Consider the following 23,354-nt stretch of genomic DNA (forward strand, 5'->3'; position numbering starts at 1 on the left):
ATCTGTTCCTTTTTTCACCTTAAGGATATTCACTTGTCCCCACTGTCATAGCTTTAACTGTCCTTTCTCTGCTGCTCCACGCCTTTATCATAAATCAAATGTCCTCTGGAGCTCCCATCATGGCTCAGCAGTTAGCAAACCCAACTAGCAATCCATTAGGACGCAGGTTTGATCCCTGGCCTCACTCATTGGGTTAAGGATCTGGCATTGCCATGCGTTGTGGTGTAGGTCACAGATACAGCTCAGATACAGCACAGCCTGGATCCAGTGGCATAGGCTGCAGCTACAGTTCTGATTAGACCCCTAGCCTGGGAACCTCCATATGCCTCAGGTGCAGCCCTAAAAAGACAATCAATCAATCAGATGTCCTCTAGGTGTGAATCTGTTTCTAGGCTCTGCTCTTGTCCATAGGTCTACGTGTCTATCCTTACATGGCTGTCTTAATTTTGATTTTTTTTTTTTTTTTTTTTTTTTTGCTATTTAGGGCCGCACTTGCAGCACATGGAAGTTCCCAGGCTCGGGGTTGAATCAGAGCTGCAGCTGCTGGCCTATGCCACAGCCACATAGGATCCAAGCCATATCTGCAACCTACACCATAGCTCACAGCAATGCCAGAAACTTAATCCACTGAGTGAGGCCAGGGATCAAACCTACATCCTCATGGATACTATTTGAGTTGGATACCACTGAGCCACAATGGGAACTCTAGGTATCTTTTAATAAATCTTAATATCTGGCAAATCAAGACTCACTTTGTTCTTCTTAACAATTCTTGGCCTTTCATAGTTTCACTTAAATTTTATTTTTTTTGTTTTTTTGGTTTTTTTTTTTTTTTTTTTTTTGTCTTTTGTCTTTTTGTTGTCGTTGTTGCTATTTCTTGGGCCGCTCCCACGGCATATGGAGGTTCCCAGGCTAGGGGTTGAATCGGAGCTGTAGCCACCGGCCTACGCCAGAGCCACAGCAACGCGGGATCTGAGCCGCGTCTGCAACCTACACCACAGCTCACGGCAACGCCAGATCGTTAACCCACTGAGCAAGGGCAGGGACCGAACCCGCAACCTCATGGTTCCTAGTCAGATTCGTTAACCACTGCACCACGACGGACACTCCCACTTAAATTTTAAATTCAGTTTTTCAAGTTCCTAAAACAAACAAACCAAAAAAACCCTGAAAATCTGTTGAGGTTCTGATTGCAGTTACACTGATTCTACGTATATTAATAGAGAAAGAATGACTTTTAGTTTTTTAATCCACAAACATATTTGTAGTTATTCAATGTCTCCCAATAAGCTTTTTTTTTTTTTTTTTTTGGCTACACCTGAAGCATATAGAATTTCCCATGCCAGGGATGGAGCCTGTGCCATAGCAGCAACCCAAACCACTGCAGTGACAACATTAGATCCTTAACCAGCTGTGCCACAAGAGAACTCCTCCCAATAAACTTTGTTTAATATTTGTTTTACTAAAGTATAGTTGATTTACAATATTGTGCCAACTTCTGCAGTGCAGCAAAGTGACCCAGTCATGCACATGCATATATTATTTTTAATACTGTTTTCCATCACGGTTCTATCCAATGAGATTGGTTATAGTTCCCTGTGCTATACAGTAAGACCTCGTTTATCTGTTCTAAATGTAATAGTTTACATCTACTAACCCCAAACTCCCAATCCATCCCACTCCCTTGGCAACCACAAGTCTGTTCTCCATGACTGTGAGTCTCTTTCTGTTTTGTAGATAGGTTCATTTGTGCCATATTTAAGATCCCACATATAAGTGATATCATATGGTGTTTGTCTCTCTCTGACATATCACTTAGTATGATAATCTCTATTTGCATCCATGTTGCTGCAAGTGGCATTATTTCGTTCTTTTTTATGGCTGAGGGATATCCCATGGTATATATGTACTACATCTTCTTAATCCATTCACCTGTCAATGGCCATTTAGATTGTTTCCATATCTTAGCTGTTGTGAATAGTGCTGCTATGAACATAGGGGTGCATGTATCCTTTTGAATTATAGTTTTGCCCAGATATATACCCAGAAGTGAGATTGCTGGATCATATGGTAGTTCAATTTTTCGTTTTCTGAGGTACCTCCATACTGTTTTCCATAGTGGTTATACGAATTTACATTCCCACAAACAGTGTAGGAGGGTTCAGTATAGGAGGGTTCCTTTTCTCCACACTCTTTCCAGGATTTGCTATTTGTAGACTCATTAACGATGGCCATTCTGGCTTGTGTGAGGTGGTAACCTCATTGTAGTTTTAATTGCATTTCCCATAAACTTTTTTTTTTTGTCTTTTTTTCTTTTTCTAGGGCCCCACCTGCAGTATATGGCAGTTCCCAGGCTAGGGGTCTAATCGGAGCTGTAGCCACCAGCCTATGCCAGAACCACAGAAACGTCAGATCTGAGCCGTGTCTGCAACTTACACCACAGAACACGGTAACGCTGGATCCTTAATCCACTGATCAAGGCCAGGGATCGAACCTGCAACCTCATGGTTCCTAGTCGGATTTGTTAACCACTGAGCCACAGTGGGAACTCCCCTTTCCCATAAACTTTTATACTTTTCTCTGTAAGTATCATTTTTTCTCCTTCTAACTTCCTTTTCTTTTTTTCTTTTTTTCCTTTTTCAGCCACTCCCATGGCATATGGAGTTCCCAGGCCAGAGATCAAATCCAATCCACATCTGTGGTGTATGCCACAGCTGCGGCAGCACCAGATCCTTAGCCCACACCACAGACACAAGCCAGATCATTAACCCAATGTGCCATAGTGGGAACTCCTAATTTTTTTTTAAGGTTACCGAAGTAAAGTTGATTTACAATGTTGTGTTAATTTTTGCTATATAGCAAAGTGATTCAGCCATACATATACACATATCCATTCCCAAATAGGTTATCACAGAACATTGAGTAGGTTTCCCTGTGCTATACAGCAGGTGCCCATTGATCACCCATTCCATATACAAAAGTCTGCATTTGCCAATCTCAAACCCCCAATCCACCCCTCCCCCACCTACCCTTCCCCTTTGTTTTCAAAGTCTGTGAGCCTGTTTCTGTTTTGTAAATAAGTTCATTTGTATCATTTTTTAAATTCTACATGTGATAGCCTATGATATTTGTGTCTAACTTCTTAATTTTAATGTTTAACATTACTCTTCAACTCTTTTTTAATATGAACATAGAAAGCTGTCGGCTTTTTCTTGGTACCTCTTTAGCTGCATGCATAATCCTTATATTCTCTTTTTAATTGTGACTAATGGACTTTAAACCTATGCATTGAGTTTTTGGTGTTTTTATTTTTGTTTTAATTGTATGGCCACGCCTGCAGCATTTGGAAGTTCCTGGCCCAGGGATTGAATTCGAGCCCCAGCTGCCACCCAGGCTGCAGCTGCAGCAATGCCAGATCCTTGAACCCACTGTACCAGGCCTAGGATCAAACCCATACCTCTGCAGGGACTCAAGCCACTACCGTCAGATTGTTAACCCCCTGTGCGAGAGGGAAAATGCCACGTTTTTATTTAAAATTCTTTTTCTGCAAGTTCTGTTCAGTTCACTTTCATGTCTGCATGGTCATTTTTATAGTCTCTTGCTCTTTACTCATAATATTAATCCTTTCCGTCGTTTTAGACTATGTGTCTAATCATTCTAAGAGCGGAAGTCTTCCTGGATTTGCTTTTCTTGGCTTTTACTCAGTGACTCTTATGTCCAGTGTGTTTTATAACTTTTTTACAGATTTCTTAGAATTTTATGGCATTCCTTTAGGCTCAATTAAAGGTATTCCCGCCAGAGAAGGTTTTCACTGACTTCTGCCTGGGGCATAACCAGCTTAGAACCACAATGGATTTTTAATTTGCAGTTTGCAGGCCACCCGGGTCCTGTAAACCTGACCGGGCACTGGAATCTGGTTGGGATTCTCTGAGATGATTTGTTCCAAGGTTTGAGGTACATGAGTTCCTGAAATCCAGGTTTGGGGTGGTTATATCTACTGTGGAAAAGCATGAGGGGCGAAAAAAGGAAGACGTCTAAAACTGAAAAGTCCTCTGAGATCCTCGATAATGTGATCCTTTCATGAGGCTCAGATTCTCCACACTGGGCAGGCCCTGAACCTTGTCTTTTCTACAAAATAAGCCTAGTTAACCCAGCAGGAAGAAGTTTGCCTCAAGGCGAACTGTGACTTTACTATTTTCTAGTGTACTGTTTATCTCGGTGGGTTCCTCCATTCATTCAGTTTATGATCTTTAGTATTCCTCGTGGTTATTAGTTAATGTGATTACAAAGGTTTTTTTTTCTTAATCTGGCTTTTTAAGTTTATTTCCGCAGGAGGGTTACCACGGTATCCAGAGTCCACCTTCTGCTTTAAAAAAAAAAAAAAAAAAAAAAAAAAAAGCTTGTGCTTTTCAAAGAAAGATAAATCGACATTTTCAGAATTTAAATTACAAGACATTTTTTTTAAATTAGAGCTTCCGTTTCTTTGGTGTTGCATTTGAAAATCTCAAGGCTCTCCCTCTGCCACTCTCCTCTGTTTTTTTGTCTTCAGTTTCTCTGTGATTCATTCCTTTTTCACTGATGACTTCTCTAAGTGTTTCCCTGCTTTCCCCAGGGGCAGGAAAAACCCAAGACGAAACCTCAGCCAGCTCTCTTCCCAAACGTCAGTCTTAGCACCATGCCATCTGTCAGGTGTTCTTCCCTCTTGACTATAAAACAGAAGCTTTGCTGAGGGCTCTGTGTTTGAGAGACTATTTTGATCATGTTCACCTGGTTTGGCTGGAAAGCAAAGCATTGCTTACCAAGGGCAGATATCCTTGCCCACAGCCAGACTCTGAAGTCCTTTAACTAGAGTATTGATTACTTTTTGATCACACAGGTAGTGTATTTTCTTTTCTCTGTCACAGTATCACTAGAGAGAGTAGCTTTTGTTTCCAAAAAAGAGGCTATCGCAGAACACAGTCATCTGCAAGGGCAATGGGTAACATGTCAGGAGAGAAAGTGTCAGGGACAGCGAGGTCCCACAGGGATAGAATGATGTACTAGGACTTTGTATAAAATTACAAGAATGGAAATGTAAGACTTGATAGCATCAGGCAGTCAGAAAACCAGTTCTGCTGAATTTTCTTTCCCTTTGCACAAAATTATAATAACCATGTAGGAACATGAAATGATCACGTTCACCCTTATTATTGCTGTTATTGGTAACAGGAGCATTTCTACAAAGTCTCTGCAGGACCTTAAAGGACCGTGTGACTCTATACAAAAGGGATATCGTGCATTGCCATGCCCTGAGATCGATTTTCTCTGCAGCGACTAGACTCAGATGTATATAAATAGCTTATTGATTGATGCTTGCCTGTGAAATGATTCTCATGGGAATAGAAAGAGTCAAAATAATGAAACTGCTCAGAATTACTAGTTGATGCAGTAGGATTACCAATAAAAGGAACTTCTGATTCCTCTGGTCATAATGTCTTTACATTAGAATTAAATAAGCAGAGTCTGATAATCTTGTTGCTCGCTGTTTTAAAAAAAAAACGAGATAATGAGATAGAGGGCGTGATGATGAAATTATGATAAAATATGTATATATCTGTTAAATAGTCATAAATCACCCTTGGCCAGCATTGACAGTGTGTGACTGAATGGCATTAAAGAGCGTTTCCTGTTCCCTTTGACAGGTGCACAGGTTGTACATCATGTTAGCGTTATCTTGCCACCTTTTGTTTTTCAGTGAAACAAAAAATATGGATGTGTTCACATAAGACTTTGCAAATTACATATCATGAAGTTCTTTCTCATCAATCGGCATGATTTCATTCCTCCGTGAATATATTTTTTTGTGTCCCCTACACCACAGACATGTTTATTTCTGTCCCCCAGGGAGAACTGAGGTAAAAGATTTAGTATCTCAGATGACAGGTAGGATTTATTCTTCATGTGCAAGCTTAGAACAAACCATAAAGGCAGTCTCTTTGAATAAAAAGTTTTTTGGTTTGTTTGGGTTTTTTAATGTCCACACTCACAGCATGTGGAAGTTCCCAGGCCAGGGACTGAATCCAAGCTGCAGCTTCGACCTGCACCACAGCTGCAGCAACACTGGATCCTTAAGTCACTGTGTTAGAACGGAGATGGAACCCACACCTCGGCAGAGACCCAGGCCACTGCAATCGGATTTTTAACCCACTGGACTGCAGTGGGAATTCCTGAATAAAAGGTTTTATTTCCTCCTCTTTGGAGGAAGACTTGTGGATCTTTAATAAAGGCTGCTCTTTATATTGTTTTAATAAAGGAAATATGCTTTTAGGAAAGACTACCAGCACATTAACAAATGATCTAAAGGTTATCATCAGTTGTTAAAGGACTTAAACTTCCATTTTAAAATTATTTTTAGTTCTCTTGTGGTGCAGCAGGTTAAAGATCCAGAATTGTCTGTGCAGCAACTTGGGTTGCTGCTGTGCTGTGACACAGGTTCGATCCCTGGCCTGGGAGCTTCAAATGCTGTGGGCATAGGCCAAAAGAAAAAAAAAATATATTTTTATACCCACTTTTCTGAGAAGTACATTACATATAGATTATAGTGTTGTGGTTCTGCCGTATGAAGTATTATTCATTATTCACCTTAAACACTATCCACTAACAAAAAGATGGGGCATTTTTTTGTCTTCATTTTAAAAATATAGTTGAAATTCACCCAAGCCCTTTATATAAGGTAAACCCTAAGCTTTTTCAATATGTTTGTTGATGTTTATGCCTTTTGACTTATATGTGCCAGAGGATGTTTGAATTTATAAAGTGAGAAGGAGTCTTAGCTGGCTATCCAATGATTTTTTTTTTTATGCAGTCATTCCATATAAGTATAACAGATACTGAAGATATTGCAGTAAACTTTAGGAAGCTATAAACTCTCTTAAATGGAAAGGTTTGTTACCAAGGGAAATAGAAGATAAGTTTCTGGAAAATATTTGACAGGCAGGTTTTAATCTGTGTGTATATATTATAGGGTCCTTGGAAAGTAATACATGCTCAGTTTTTAGCAAATGAAGTATTGCTCATTGCAGATAGATTTCTTTAAGCATATACCAGTTGTACTGACCCTTTTTAGTTCTATTTATGATTTTTTTAATTTTGTTGAAGTATAGTTGATTTATAATGTTGTGTTAACCTCTTCTGTACAAAAAAAAGTGATTCAGTTATATATATATATATATACTGCTATACACTGTTATATATTCAGTTATATATATATATATATACACTCTTTTTCATATTCTTTTCCATTATGGTTTATCACAGGATTTTAAGTATAGTTCCCTGTGCTATACTGTAGGACCTAGTTGTTTATCCCATCCTGTATGTAAGAGTTAGCCCCTGCTAATATCAAACTCCCCACCCTTCCTTCCCCACACCCCCTCCCTTTTAGCAACCACAAGTCTGTTCTCTATGTCTGAGTTTGTTTCATAGACATGTTGATTTGTGTCATATTTTAGATTCCACATATAAGCGATAATAGTATTGGTCTTTCTCTTTCTGACATACTTTGCTTAGTATGATAATCTCTAGGTCTATCTATATTGCTGCAAATGGCACTGTTTCATTTTTAATGGCTGAGTAATATTCCATTGTATGCATGTGCCACATCTTCTTTATCCATTCACCTGTCAGGATAAAGGTGAATTTAGGTGCTTCCATGTCTTGACTTTGGTAAATAGTGCTGCAGTGAACATTGAGGTGCATGTATCTTTTCAAATTATAGTTTTGCCTGGATATATGACCAGGAGTAGGATTGCTGGACCATAAGGCAACTCTTTAATTCTTTAAGGAACCTCTATTCTATTTTCCATAGTGGCTGCACCAGTTTACATTCCCACCACCAGTGTAGGAGGGTTCTCTTTTCTCCATACCCTCTACAGTATTTATTATTTGTAGACTTTTTGATGGTAGCCATTCTGGCTGGGGTGAGGTGATACCTCATTATAATTTTGATTTGCATTTCTCTAATAATTTAATGATGAGCATTTTTTCATGTGCCTATTGCCCATCTGTCTGTCTTCTTTAGAGAAATGTCTATTTAGGTCTTCTGCCCACTTTTGGATTGGGTTATTTGTTTTGTTGGTGGTGTTATTGAGCTGTATGAACTGTTTGTGTATCTTGGGGATTAAGTTCTTGTCAAGTGCATCATTTGCGAATATTTGCTCCTAGTCCATAGGTTCTCTTTTTGTTTTGTTTATGGTTTCCTTTGCTGTGCGAAAGCTTTTAAGTTTGATTAGGTCCCATTTATTTTTGCTTTTATTTCTATTGACTTGGGAGACTGACGTAAGAAAACGTTGATACAGTCAGAGAATGTTTTTCCTGTGTTCTCTTCTAGGAGGTTTGTTTGTTTGGGGGTTGTTTCTTTGTTTATGGCCACACCCACGGCAAATGTAAATTCCCAGGCCAGGGACTGAATCTGAGCTGAAGCTGTAGCAATGCCGGATCCTTTAACCCACTGCACTGGGCCAGGGATCAAACCCAAGTATCTGCAGTGACCCAAGCCACTGCAGTCAGGTTCTTAACCTGCTGTGCCACAGGGGGAACTCCTAGGAGTTTTATGCTGTTTTGTAACAAGTCTTTAAGCCATTTTGAGTTTATTTTTGTGTATGATGTGAGGGTGTGTTCTAACTTCATTGATTTACATGCAGCTATCCGTCTTTCCCAACACCACTTGCTGAAGAGACTGTTTTCTCCATTGTATTTTCTTGCCTCTTGTATCATAGGTTAGTTGTCCATAGGTTGTGGTTTTATTTCTGGTCTCTCTATTCTTTTCCATTGATCCGTATGTCTGTTTTTGTGCCGCTACCATGCTGTAGATTTGCAGTATGGTCTGGGAGGGCTATGCTCCTGTTTTGTTCTTTTTCCTCCAGATTGCTTTGGCAATTCTAGGCCTTTTATGGTTCCGTATAAGTTGTAGGATTATTTGTTCTAGTCCTGTGAAAGATGTCATGCATAATTTGATAGGGATCGCATTAAATATGCAGATTGCTTTGGGCAGTATGACCATATTAACAACATTAATTCTTCCAGTCCAAGAGCATGAAGTATCTTTCCGTTTCTTTGAATCATCTTCAATTTCCTTTATTAATGTTTTATTGTTCTCAGCATGTGAGTCTTTCACCTCCTTGGTGAGGTTTATTCCTAAGTTGTTTGTTTGTTTAATGTGATTTTAAAAGGGTTTTTTTTTTTTACAATCCCTGAGATTTCATTGTTAATGTAAAGAAATGCAACCAATTTCTATATGTTGATCTTGTACTCTGCTACCTTGCTGAATTCATTTATCTGTTCTAATAGTTTTTATGTAGAGTCTTTAGGATTATCTATATACAGTATCTTGTCATCTGCTCGTTCCACTTTTTATTGATTAGAAGCTTACCTATTGTTGCTAGCAGGGATGAGGATGGGGTGATGGTGGAAATGGGGAGAAAAGATCATAAAACCCCCAATTCAGGGCTTTTTACAATAAGTTGTATCACAAAAAGCAACTCTTATTAACTGGTTTGTCCTCTCATTTGCCTTCAGTATTTGTGGTCAGAATTAGAATAGAGCTGAAATTCCAATCCTAGGCCCAGAGTCTGATAGCATTTTTCAACTTGTTGAGATCATTGTAGATTCACAAGCAGTTGTAAGAAATACTCCAGAGAGATGCCCATATCCCTTTCTCCCAGTTTCCCCCAGTGGTAACATCTTACATAACTGTAGTATAATATCACAACTAGGGAATTGATAATCCAGTCCATCTACCGTATTTACATGTCACCAGTTTACAGGCACACATTTGTGTGTGTGTGTGTTCACCTAGTTCTTTACGTATGTAGATTTACGTGACCACAACCACAGTCAAGATCAAGAACAGTCCCATTGCAAGGATCCTCTGTGCTACCCTTTTATAGCCATAGCCATTTCCTTCCGTCACCTCCCTTCTCCAACCTCTGGCAACCACTAGTCTATTCTCCACCTCAATAACTATGTCATGTCAAGTCTGCCATAGAAATGGAATCATGCCAATATGTAACCTTTCGAGATTGGGTTTTTTCATGCAGCATAATTCCCTTGAGTATCTTTTAATCTCTAGAAGATAGAATTTTTTTAATTTGGTTATTTCAATAGGTTTGCTTGTTTCACTGGTCATAGTCAGAATTTGTTTCTGATACTAGAAAAAATAAAGTTGTCTTTACTGCTGGTGGTGATTCAAGATTGATAGTAGAGCCCCCCCCCCAAAAAAAATAAGGAAATTGAATGTAGTCAATAGTATTTAATGTGATTTTTGTAAACTTGATTTTTCCTAAATAAGCAGATAAAGCATAAACGTCTTCGTGTTCAGGGATGCTGAGCCTTCCATGTTATAAATGGTATTAACATGTTCCCAGGGGACTCCATCAATGTCAAAATAATGTTGGTGCTAGGGTGGAGCACACTACAACCCAAGGAGAGATTTTATATATCATATTGCAAAGTTTCAAATATTTTTTCTTAGACTGTCATTGTATCTCTAGTATGAGACTGTGGAAATTAAGATCTGATGTTCAGTTTTTCTTTGCCCAAAAAACTGATGACAGCCAGAGAATGTTTTTCTGTATCTCTTCGAACAGCCTCGTTTTCTCATTGTCTTGTTGATTTATTGATCACCTTGTTCAGTCTGGATATGAACATGGCCTTGTTTATTTCCAAAGACTCAGTTAGGGGATCACACCTTCCAGACAGCCCTGCCCCTCACCATTTTCTGATGTGTTCTTTGTAGAATGTGAGCCCATAGAAGCAATAGCCAAGTTCGACTATGTTGGCCGGTCTGCCAGAGAACTGTCCTTCAAGAAGGGCGCCTCCCTGCTGCTGTATCACCGCGCATCCGAGGACTGGTGGGAAGGCAGGCACAACGGGATCGACGGGCTTGTGCCCCACCAGTACATAGTGGTGCAGGATATGTGAGTAGTCCCGCCTTCTACCGCCAGAGTGCTCCCAGGAGAAGGCTCCGGCCCTCGTTGTCACATTAACCTTGGGCTCATGAGAAAAGAGCAGAAGGGGTTACAGAGCAAAGCTTTCTGAGCTGGGCACAGTACACCTGGCTAATGGGTCTTTGCTACCAGTACTTCAGGTTTTCATTTCCCTAACTCTTCCAGCAGGTTTGGAGCAAGGACTAGTGAGAGGTGCCTTCTGAAGCTCTCAGGTTCTTAGAAACATAACCTGTGCAGAGAATGGCTGTAAGAGCTCGGGTGGGAGTTCCCATTGTGGTGCAGCAGAAACGAATCCGCCTGGGAACCATGAGGTGGCTGGTTCGATCCCTGGCCTTTCTCGGTGGGTTAAGGATCCAGTGTTGCCATGAGCTGTGGTGCAAGGTGCAGACGCAGCTCGGATTAGCCCCCTAGCCTGGGAACCTCTATATGCCGCGGGTGCAGCCCTAAAAAGACAAAAAAGAAAAAAAAGAAAAAAAAAAGAGAGAGCTCGGGCAGTGCTGCTAATTCCAAAAACAGCAGTGGCTCTTCTCTTGGTGTTTGTCCACTGTTTCAACTCCCAGTTCCCAGGAGGGAAGATACTGACTTCAAGTCTAAAAAGAATTATCTCCATGCTGCTTTTTTCATCTTGCTGATGAGAAAGCTCTACTTGCAAAAATGTTTTTATCTTTCCATCTGGTCATAACATGACCTGAAAGAAACAAGTTACAAAATAGCTGTACAGTGTAATCCTAACTTTGTAAATGCAGTATTTCACAGTGCAGCACCAATTTATGAGCAGCTTTTCAAGGAAGAAAAATAAGCCCTAAAATGTATACAATGATTAGATGATTGAGCCTAATTTTCATTTTTTTATTTTATTTTCTTGTCTTTTTACCATTTCTTGGGCTGCTCCCTCGGCATATGGAGGTTCCCAGGCTAGGGGCCCAATTGGAGCTGTAGCCACCAGCCTATGCCAGAGCCACAGCAACTCAGGATCCGAGCTGCGTCTGCAACCTACACCACAGCTCACCGCAACACCGGATCCTTAACCCACTGAGCAAGGCCAGGGATCGAACTCGCAGCTTCATGGTTCCTAGTCAGATTCGTTGACCACTGAGCCACAACGGGAACTCCGATTCAGCCTAATTTTTATTTTATTTTATTTTTTTTATTTTCCCACTGTACAGCAAGGGGGTCAGGTTATCCTTACATGTATACATTGCAATTACAGTTTTTCCCCCACCCTTTCTTCTGTTGCAACATGAGTATCTAGACAAAGTTCTCAATGCTATTCAGCAGGATCTCCTTGTAAATCTATTCTAAGTTGTGTCTGATAAGCCCAAGCTCCTGATCCCTCTCACTCCCTCCCCCTCCCATCAGGCAGCCACAAGTCTCTTCTCCAAGTCCATGATTTTCTTTTCTGAGGAGATGTTCATACAGCCTAATTTTTAAAACCTTAAAATGTCTCTCCAAATCCAAGAAATCTTATGTGTGTATGTATGCAGACATACAGCCACATATATCTAAAGTACCTAAACATGTAAATATCAGTAGTATAAATACTACACATCCTTGTAGATATGTATTCCAGGCGGAGAAGAAAAGCATAAAAGGAAATTTTCTAAGATTCTAACAGTAGCTGTCTCTGGATTTTTTTTTTTTTTTTTTTTTTGGTCTTTTTAGGGCCACACCCACCCACGGCATATGGCGGTTCCCAGGCTAGGGGTCTAATTGGAGCTGCAGCTGCCGGCCTATACCAGAGCCACAGCAACGTCAGATCTGAGCCACATATGTGGCCTACATCACAGCTCACAGCAACGCCGGATCCTTAACCCACTGAGTGAGGCCAGGGATTGAACCCGCAACCTCGTGGTTCCTAGTCTGATTCATTTACGCTGCCTCTGGGAACGCCTCTGGATTTTATGTTAAATTACAGGCCAGTGTTACCCAAATTTTCCAGTTTGCCTGCAATGAAATTATATTATTTGTATAGTGAAAAGAAAAAGTTGGAGTTCCCATCGTGGCTTAGTGGTTAACAAACCCGACTAGGAACCATGAGGTTGCAGGTTCAATCCCTGGCCTTGCTCAGTGGGTTAAGGATCCGGTGTTGCCGTGAGCTGTGGTGTAGGTTGCAGATGTGGCTCGGGTCCTGCGTTGCTGTGGCTCTGGCTACAGCTCTGATTCAACCCCTAGCCTGGGAACCTCCATATGCCGTGGGAGTGGCCCAAGCAATGGCAAAAAGACAAAAAAAAAAAAGAAAGAAAGAAAGAAAGAAAAAGTTATGTTAGGGAGAGAAAGACTTATATACATTTACATATACCATCACTTTTTTCTTTTGTCCCCATTCCCCTAGCAAGAGACCCTCACTCTTGATTCCCATTGTTTCAGGGACGATACATTTTCAGACACTCTGAGCCAAAAAGCTGACAGCGAGGCCAGCAGTGGGCCAGTCACTGAAGACAAGTCTTCATCCAAGGACATGAACTCCCCAACAGATCGTCATCCTGATGGCTATTTGGCCAGGTAGGTGGAGTCCGGTCACCAGGCTCCCAACCCACCACTTCCCCCGGGGCTCTGAGGAGCCCTGGCATCCTCAACTTTGCCGTGTTGCCCCGTGTGCTAAGCTCTCCTATTCTCTGACTCCATCTCTCTCTGTCTTTGTCTAGACAAAGAAAAAGAGGAGAGCCGCCCCCTCCAGTAAGGCGTCCTGGCAGGACCAGTGATGGCCATTGCCCCCTCCACCCCCCGCATGGTCTTTCCAACTCCTCCATTGACCTGGGGTCCCCAAGCCTGGGAAGTCACCCCCGGGGCCTGCTGCAGAACCGTGGCCTCAACAATGACAGTCCGGAGAGGAGGCGTCGTCCAGGCCATGGCAGCCTGACCAACATCAGCCGTCACGACTCCCTCAAGAAGATCGACAGCCCTCCTATTAGAAGGTCCACATCATCAGGGCAGTACACAGGCTTCAATGACCACAAGCCACTGGACCCAGAGACAATTGCTCAGGTAGGCTGCTTTGAATGGAATATGGAATATGGCCATACCGGCTACAATGTAATGGAATCCACTAAAGAAAACAGGCAAGAAATTAGCCCATTCTTTTACTTTCTTTCTTTTGTGTGTGTGTGCTTTTTAGGGCCACACCTGTGGCATATGACAGTTCCCAGGCCAGGGGTCGAATCGAAGCTGCAGCTGCTGATCTACACCACAGCCACAGCAACTTGGGATCTGAGCCACATCTGTGACACAACTCATGGCAACGCCGGGTGCTTAACCCACTGATCGAGGCCAGGGATCGAACCCACATCCTCCTGGATACACTAGTTGGATTCATTTCTGCTGAGCCACGACGGGAACTCCTACCCCATTCTTTAATTTGAGGCCATTTGTTACTGGAAGTGATTTAAACAGAGATATGGCAGAAACACAGGACCCAGGACAGTCAAACCCATCATGGCTGAATGGCCAGGAACATTCTGAGAAAGAGAAAGAATGAGGAAGGACTAGCCCTCCCAGATCCTAAAATGAAGGTGAGAGCTAGTAAAACAGGCAAATCGATGGAATAGAATGGGGAGCCCTAAAACAAAGCATTTTCACTATATGAGAAAGGTGACACTTTCAACTTAGGAAATGATGGATTAGTCAATACATGAAGTGAGAAATAATGGTTGGCTGTTTGAAGAACAGCAAGTCTGGCTCCTGGGTCTCTCTTAAATGTGTTTGTTCACTACCCAGCAGTGACAGCGCCTACAGAGAAGGGTTTTCTAGTTTTTTCTTCTTCCTTTTTTTTGGGGGGCCATACCCACGGCATTCAGAAATTCCCGGGCCAGGGATCAAACCTGAGCCACCGCAGTGACAATGCCATGTTCTTTACCCCTGGGCCACCAGGGAACTCCTGTAGTTTCTTCTAATGCTTAGAATTGACCAAGTAAAAGTAAAACAATATTAATGGATTTTTCCATCCTTCCACCATTTATTCCCTTTGGTTCTTTTTACAGCATAGACCATCAGAAAATAAATGTATGACAGGAAAAAAAAAATCACCATGCTGTACACACTAACACATATTGTAAATGAATAACACTTAAATAAAAAAAGAAAATATGTGTATGGCTAGTGAAAAAGGAGGTGAATAGATTCAGGGTTTGCCATTTGAGTCATCTAAAGTGTCTTTCAGCTATCACTGAGGCTTAAAAACTAAATAGATCAAAAGATAAAAAAGGGAATGAGAAATTAATGAAATAAACATGGGGAAGTATTAAAGATGGATTATTTTTAATAAAAAGCACTCAAGGAAACCTGCATTGATATGACAAATTTCCAAGCTGTTTCCATTGTCCTAACTAAAAAGAATTTGAGATAGTAAATTAGATTGTGTGAAGAGTTTAATGTGATTTTTTAAAATTAAACCAATTTTAAATGCACAATAGTTTTTCTGTAAAAATCAAAAAAGACTTTTGACTGGAGTTCCCGTCGTGGCTCAGCAGAAACAAATCTGACTAGCATCCATGAGGACACAGGTTCGATCCCTGGCCTTGCTCAGTGGGTTAAGGATCCAGCCTTGCTGTGAGCTGTGGTGCAGGTCGCAGACACAGCTCAGATCCCGAGTTGCTGTGGCTGTGGCATAGGCTGGCAGCTGTAGCTCCAATTTGACCCCTAGCCTGGGAATCTCCGTATGCCATGAGTGCAGCCCTGAAAAAAAAAAAAAAAAAATTTGACCTATGTGGCTTTTTTTTATTTGAAGTGTTAAGCAACGTCCTTGGGAGCCTGTTTAGAACCAGTGATATTTGACTGCAACTCTATTTAATGATTTGAGAAATCTGTAACATCACTACTTATAATAAGCAGGTAAAATGGTATTTAGGTTAGAGAGAGGAAATTAGGAGTTTCGTGGTGGAAAGGCAAAAGGCCCTTCTGCTTCTAGAATAAGGAGATCCTTTCATTGTAAATCATAAAAACAAAAACTCGACGGATAAACCAGGCTTTGTACATTCTCTCTGGGGCAAACACTTATCATAAAAAAACAAATCCATATGTTGAGCCTCAAATGGGAATCACATATGAAAATAATCACTTGCAAAGTGATGTCATCCTCACCAAATGCCTTCCAGCTGTGTCCTTTATTTATCTTTCCATCTCCCGTTGTCAGACTTTCCCAAGAGGACAAGTCAGCTTGCCATCATGGCATTCATACCAAAAAACATGCAAATTCTTATATTAAACACATCAGTGGAATCCTTGATAGAGCTTTTTTAAAACCTACATATCCATACGTGATCAGTGGATCTTGGCTTATCCATTTAGCAAATCTTTTTACTGTGCACTTACCGTATTGCCAGCTCCCATGCTGGGCATTCCAGATGCAAAGTTCAGTCAGTCCGCCGATGCCTGAAGGTGCTTATAATTCCGTGGAGGAGGTGGACGTGGAATCAGTTACTGAGGTCCAGGTAAAATAACTGAGTCACTGGGCTGCACACCTTGCCACAGGGTGAGGCTCCAGGTGAGTGGAAGAAACCTGGGAATGTAGGGAGGAAGCACGGCAATCAGACCAGGGGAGTGGTTCTCCCCCCAACACGTCCCATCTCACACAATACTCTGCCGTGTGTGTGTGTGTGTGTGTGTGTGTGTGTGTAAAACACATGATGTAAAATGGACCGCCTCTTTACCGTTTCTAAGGGTACAGATCAGTAAAGTACATTCACACGGTTGTGAAACAGATCTCCAGAATTTTTCATTCTGCAAAACTGAAACGCTCTCCCCCTTGAAGAACAACTCCCTCTTCCCTGACTCCCTCCAGGCCCCGGCCACCACCATTCTACGTTTTGCTTCTGTGAATGCGACTGCCCATCAGGGAATCATGCAGTATTTGTCTTTTTGTGATTGGCTTATTTCATTTAGCCTAATGCCTTCGAGATTCATCCATGTTGTAGCATGTGGCAGGATTTCCTTCCTTTTTAAGGCCCAAGAATAATCCATTGTATGTTATATAGCACATGTCACTTATCCATTCCTCTGTCAGTGGTGCACACCGGACTTTTTTTGAAACAAGTATTTTGTCATTCCCCCTTTCTTATCTGAAATACATTGACAGATGATGATGTACCAAATTTTTAAAATCATGCAAAGCCCGAAATACAATATAAAGGAAGGAAATATTAAAAGAAATGTATTTCAGTTCGTGCTTAACTATACTACCATCTTTTGCCATAAAAGGAAAGAGAATTTTATATAAGATGTCAGCATGTAAGGTCAAAACCACCAGAAGGCTGCCGAGTGCCTTCGAAAGGCAGATGCTTGCTCTCTGGTTCCACCAGCCATTGGAGGCACTGCAGCTCTACCTCCTGCCTTTAGAGTCAGAGAAATTGCATGAGATGGCATTATGCTTACACACGCTACAGACCGGTGTTAAACCATTGGTGCTTTTGCTGGCCTGCGTGCTTTGAAATGACATATATGGGTTTCTATACACATTAGTGTTAATGATCAATCTAGCCTATCTCTCTGGTTAATTTTTTCCTCTTTTATTGAGTTATCCTTGGACATACGGCACTGGATAAGTTTAAGGGGTACAGCATCATGATTTAACTCAGACACATCACGAAATCATTACCACAGTGGGCTTAGGGAACATCCATCATCTCACCTAGGTACAAAATTAAAGGAATAGGGAAAAAATGTTTTCCCTTGCCATGAGAACTCTTAGGATTTCCTCTCACACCTTTCATATGTAACATACAGCAGTGTTACTGGTATTTATCACATTGTACCCCTAGTACTTATCCATCTTTGGACTGGGAGTCCGTACCTTTCAACTGCCTTCATCTAATTGCCCCTCCCCTCAACCCCTGCCTCTGGGAACCACAAATCTGATCTCTTTTTCTCCAAGTTTGCTTTTGAAGTGTAATTGACCTGCAACACTGTTCATTCCTGTTACCCAGGATAGTGATTTGACATTTCTATACATTTCAAAACCATCACCACCGTAAGTCCAGTTACCATCAGTCCTTTCTGGTTATTCCTCCACAGGACATTGAGGAGACGATGAACACTGCTTTGAATGAACTCCGAGAACTGGAGAGACAGAGTACAGCCAAGCATGCCCCTGATGTGGTGCTGGATACCTTAGAACAAGTGAAAAACTCTCCCACCCCAGCCACGTCCACGGAATCTCTCAGCCCTTTGCACAATGTCACCCTCAGGAGCGCGGAGCCTCAGATTCGACGTAGCACTAGCTCCTCCAGTGACACAATGAGTACTTTCAAGCCTATGGTGGCGCCCAGAATGGGCGTGCAGCTGAAGCCCCCAGCCCTTCGGCCAAAACCTGCTGTTCTTCCAAAAACAAACCCTGCCATGGGACCTGCCCCACCTCCCCAGGGTCCAGCAGACAAGTCTTGCACAATGTAAAAACCAACCAAGTGAGGTCATACGGGGAGGTGATTTGAAAAAAAAAAAAAAATGGATTAGTGACAAAAGTCAGTGATCCATAACTTTCCTTAGTCGTGTGCTTATAACTGGAGATCTTTTGGCTTTTCTATGTTATCGAATGTAATGTCTGAGACTAGCTAAATTAACACGGGCATTTGTATTTTGTAATTTTTTTTTAATAACTGGACATATCTTATGTCATTTTAAAGACAAGAGAAACACTTAGACTTACTTGAAAATCCAATGCTGCACCATTTGTAATGAAGGCAACACCGCTCTGCCCTGCACACCGCACAGTGCTTCTGGCTTAGTGTAGCAGGACGTCGGAGTCAGAGACGTGGGGCGCTAAAGGCACGAGAAATAACTCACAGTCAGTGCCAATAACCAGTGTTGGCCTGTGGCACTTGGGGTGATGCTGAGAGGTGACAGTGGCATAGTTTGGTTCCTGACAAGGAGCACCTCTGATTCCATGCAGTGGGATGGGGGTCGGCTCTTGCTACAGCCTTGCTGTCGTCGCGGTGGGGTATTCCCAGCGGATCTTAGGCCCACTGTCTGAATGACCAGGATGATTGGCCTGTTTCATAACAGTCCTTTCCCTGGAGCCAGGTTAAAGTCTCAGCAGGTGGGGGTAGAACCCCTGCAGTGACTGTTTGAACTGAAGCTGGGAAATAAGAGGGGGACAGTCATTCAGAGGTGTTGCTGTGACTCTCCAGGAGCCTGATCAGGCCCCAGAGGATATACCCAGTCCATCCCCTGCATTCGCAAAGGACTAGGACAGTCTAATTTTAAAGCCTTTCTGGTTACACTACTCCATCAACTCTTCCAGAGATCGGTTGTTGCCTAGACGATAACTTCTGGCTCCTCTAAACCCCCATATCTTTCTCTGCGGCAATGGAGAAAGCACACCGCACACGCGCACGAGGCCTTGCTTTGCTCAGCCTTCCCTCCCCCTGACTAGATGACCTGGGTTCCTTTCAATGTGCTCCAGAGCCCTGATGATCCTAAACTGAATCCCCAGCGCCCCTCTTCATTGGTCTCTTGGAGCCAACCTAGAACTGGTCATGGTTCTGGAGAAAGAGCCGTACCAGCCACAGTGGGAGGATTATTTCATGATTCCAGGCTGATTTCCTCCCAGTTCTGCACCCTGGATCCATGACATTTTGTTTTTTCCATGTGCTCTCTATCGAAGTCACATAGTCAGCTGAACCCCATTGGAAGACCGTCTTGGTCCGGCATCTTAATGCATAGCCTGCTTTTCTTTAGCCCATATTTATGCTCTATTTTCCCCTCTATCTTAAAAAGGTTGCTTTGAATTCTGTTGTTTTTACTAAGGTACAGATCACCCCTGTCCTACAAGCAGCCCTTTATCATCTGTAAAGCTAGGAGTATTTTATCTACTCTGTCCTTGAACTTGACTGATGAAGAGAATTTTTTTTTTCTTTTTTTCAGAAACATGGATGGCCAGAACTAACCCCTCTGGACCACTCTGATTTCCTTCTAGGTTTGGGTTCAAACTGGCAGCCAGCTGCATGGCCACCTGAGAGTTACAGTATGGACTCTGACTTAGCAGCCCACTGGTGAATGTGCCAGTGTGGAAAAAAAATGGGGACCTGTACTAAAATCAAGGTCATGACTTTGATCTCTACCTCAGTTTGCCAGTCTGATCATTCTGATGCAGAGAGAGATTACATTACATGAAATACTGTTACCTTTCAAAGTCATACTGCTGGTCGCTTGCCTGCAGCCTAATTTCACAAATGGGTCAAATAGTGAAAAAAAGTTTTTTCAAGTATTGTAAACCTCAACCATCCTTTTTGCCTGCCCAGCTCAGCATCTTGTGCGACCAACCCCTTCCCCCCCCCCTCCCCCGCCCCGCAAGCCCATTTCTCTTGAGCTTTAGTGGTCCTTTAGCACCTTTGGACACCATGGAAACCCAGCCACACGTGAGCTCTGAAGAGCACGAACCCTTTTCAACAATCTCCCCAAATTTCTAGAAAATTTAATAATCCCCCAGTTCTTTCTAGATTCCACTTTGGTCTCTAACAGTCTGTTGTTAGATAGGGAAACAGAGACAGACAAAAAGGTGGAAGTAATGGGGGTGTGGGGAAGAAACTTTACATCTTTTAGAAATCAAAATAAAGAGGATTCTTAAAAACCACTTCTATTTTTAATGGAACAGTAAGATGTTAAGAGGGGGCATTGCAAGGGCAGAGGTGTTTTGAATATATTAATTTGGGAGGGTTCTTTTACAAGCTTTAACTTTAGCTTTTCAGATCTTACTCCTGCCAGCTCATGTCTTCAGACTTCGCCCTGGTGTCTCCTCTCTTTGGTGTTTACACCTGTGATGGAAGGAGGACTGCCTTTCCACCCACCTAACCCGGACTCTGCTGCCTCAGTTGGCAGTGGACATGCCACTCTAGACCTCAGAGCTTCCGAGGCTGTGCCTTCTTTCAGGAAACAGCTCCTAATACCCTCCCATCACTCTCTGTATTTGCCTGTCTCTGTCCTTTCTCTCTATAACTCTATTGTCACCCTGAGGCTTTTTTTTTTTTAATTCCTAGGGAAGCTTGTGATCTTAGAGTGAGTGAGGACTCAATAAGGACTCAGCTATCCTTACCTTGTTTAGTAAAAGTCTTCAGATTCCAAGGATAAGACAAGGTGGCCGTTTCACAAAGGATGCAAAATAACACCCAGTAAGTTCCTTAAAAGTGTCAGCAGCTTAGAGGATTCACCTGCATGTGGCCCTCTTCACAGCCATGGGTGTGACTTGATGGGAAGACACAAGGAATGGGGAGAGAAGAAGGAAAGTAAGTCCCTGAGATGTTATGCCCGGCTTTCGAGGACCTTACTGGTCCTTAGGTGCAGTTTGGGTAGCGGGTCATTTTGATGATGAGTAAATGCTGGTTCTACAAAAATTACCTGACTCCACTTACCCAAGAATGTGTATTCACAGTTGATATAACTGAATGTTCATGTTCCATGCATGGAACTCACTGAAACAGATTAACCAAATTGGCCTTTCGGTTTGGTTGGAGATGTTTGGAATGGATTGTTAGGATGGAGTGAATGGCTCTTAGTACATGTTTTCTGATGAGTGTTCTGTAAATGATGTCAGTCTGTTGAATGGCCCTTTGTAGAGCTCCATGTTCAAGGTCGGCCTAAATGCCATTGTTCAATAGTTTTGCACGTTTTCACACAATGTAATCTGACTTTGGTGCCCTGCGAGCAAACCATAGAATAAAGTAAAGCAGGGTCCCACTTAATCTGTGGGGGGGATGAACAGTGATGAGTGGATATAGAGCACCAAGGGTCAGATTGTATGAGTTTTCTGTCTTTGTACATTTGTCCTTCCCCAAAATGGGATAATTTAATCAATAGTAGTCTCATTAGCATTTGGGAATGAAGCATAGCCTCTGCGGTCTACAAACTGAAGAAACTTTGGATCTCTTGGGTTTAGAAGACTTCAGGTTTGGGATGACAAGTAGTCCTGACCACAGTAGTGAGAAGCCATGAATGTGGGAGATGTGCCTGGGACTGAGGCTTGCTCTGAGTTTTCCACCCCAGAGGCCCTGAGCCCAGGGCAGCATAGAAGGAAAGGCTCTTCCCACATCTGAATAGAGCTCTCTACTCCAGAACAGCCCCTGAGCTAAATCCAACCTCCAGCTGGGCTGGGGTGTCAGGCATGGAGCAGGGTGATTCTGGCATAGCTTTGCTCAAATCAGTAAAACAAACAGAAAATTTGAGCTTTCACTTACCCACCCTAGTATCCTTTCTTTAAAAAAAAAAAATAGTCTACGTGGTATAATCGAAATGGGTACTTGTATCTTTAAATTTCGTAGGAAATTTTGTATGTTTAAATAATTGTACTGGGTTCCATAATGCTTATCTTAGAAACTGTTTAGTAAAAAAAATATATATAAACTGTGCATTTGTGAATGCCCCCCATTAGAACATTCATCCAAGTTCAGTGTGTAGTGTGATGGTTACTATAGATGTTTAAAAGTATAGTAAGTGGCTGTGTAACAGGAGAGACTGCTATTTACCTATGGACTTAAGGGTAACTCCTGCCCATGTAATCAAATCAGTATTGTCCTTTCCTGTCGGTTTGATCAGTTGCAGTACTGGTGGCTTCCTGCTTGTGACTGTTACCTAATCGTGTCAATGTACATCTGTAGTATGTACATGTGAAAGTGCCTTTCTATTTTAGAGGAGTTTTAGCCTTGCTCTCTACTGTTGCCCCGCCCACCTCCACTCCCTGCCCCCATTTCTCCACCCACTTGAGTGTTTTGGAATTTCCTCTGCTCTCTCCCAGCTTCTTCACCATCCCCATCTTTCTGTGCCTCAGTGCTCAGTATTGTCCCGTCTTGCATCCTTGTCTGCCATCAGGCACGTCATTTTCCTCGTGTGTCCTTTTCCTCTTAGCCATGACTGTGCCTTTCCCTCCCCAAAGTAACTCCAGGTCTCCCACACCTCACCACCCCTCCCCTGCTCACGTGCTGCTGACGGCCATCCATCCTTCGCCTCCACTCTGTAATGCCTCTTACCAAGACATTCCCTTGTCTGTGAGGTGAAAGTGAACGGGGATGCTTTTCTAGTTCTGGAAGGAAAAAAAAAAATGTTTTGTTAATCTGTTGTGACAATGCACTTTTATGTATAGTACTGTACATTTTGGCATGTACCATTCCAGGCTTCAGTATACAGTCAGGTCTGTTCTTCACGGTGTATCTTTATAATAAAGAAGATAGTTCCGGCCGCTATTGTCTGCTTCCAATTTGGGCTGATTCTCTGCAGTGTGTTCATTCCATTACTTTCTCTGATTACTATTTACCACATAAGCACCACCCCACCCCAGGCATTGCGTGAAACTCCCTCCTTAAAAAAAATTTTATCTCATTTTTGGTTATGAATTTGAAAATGAGGCCTCATGCCCAGGGCCTTGTCCATGAAGCCAGAGTTTACCAGGAG

The 23,354-nt window shown here is 42.2% G+C and overlaps 1 protein-coding gene across 2 annotated transcripts in view; it reads left to right on the forward strand.

Annotated features, from left to right (window-relative positions):
- The window catches only part of SRGAP1 (SLIT-ROBO Rho GTPase activating protein 1), a 304,206-nt gene extending 281,065 nt beyond the window's left edge, over positions 1–23,141 (forward strand). For both annotated transcript variants that reach the window (XM_021091938.2, XM_013997691.3), the window contains exons 19-22: positions 10,775–10,955; positions 13,353–13,487; positions 13,631–13,970; positions 17,991–23,141. In XM_021091938.2, the coding sequence (XP_020947597.1) occupies positions 10,775–10,955; positions 13,353–13,487; positions 13,631–13,970; positions 17,991–18,368 (1,034 nt within the window). In that variant the 3' untranslated portion in view covers positions 18,369–23,141. The remainder of the gene's footprint in view (positions 1–10,774; positions 10,956–13,352; positions 13,488–13,630; positions 13,971–17,990) is intronic.
- Positions 23,142–23,354: the final 213 nt, after the last annotated feature.

The sequence above is a fragment of the Sus scrofa genome, chromosome 5, assembly GCF_054392235.1.
Source record: "Sus scrofa isolate SSC_HxYL_T2T_F1_AM1 chromosome 5, Sscrofa_HxYL_maternal_Yorkshire_Landrace_v2.0, whole genome shotgun sequence".
Taxonomy (NCBI): Eukaryota; Metazoa; Chordata; class Mammalia; order Artiodactyla; family Suidae; genus Sus; species Sus scrofa.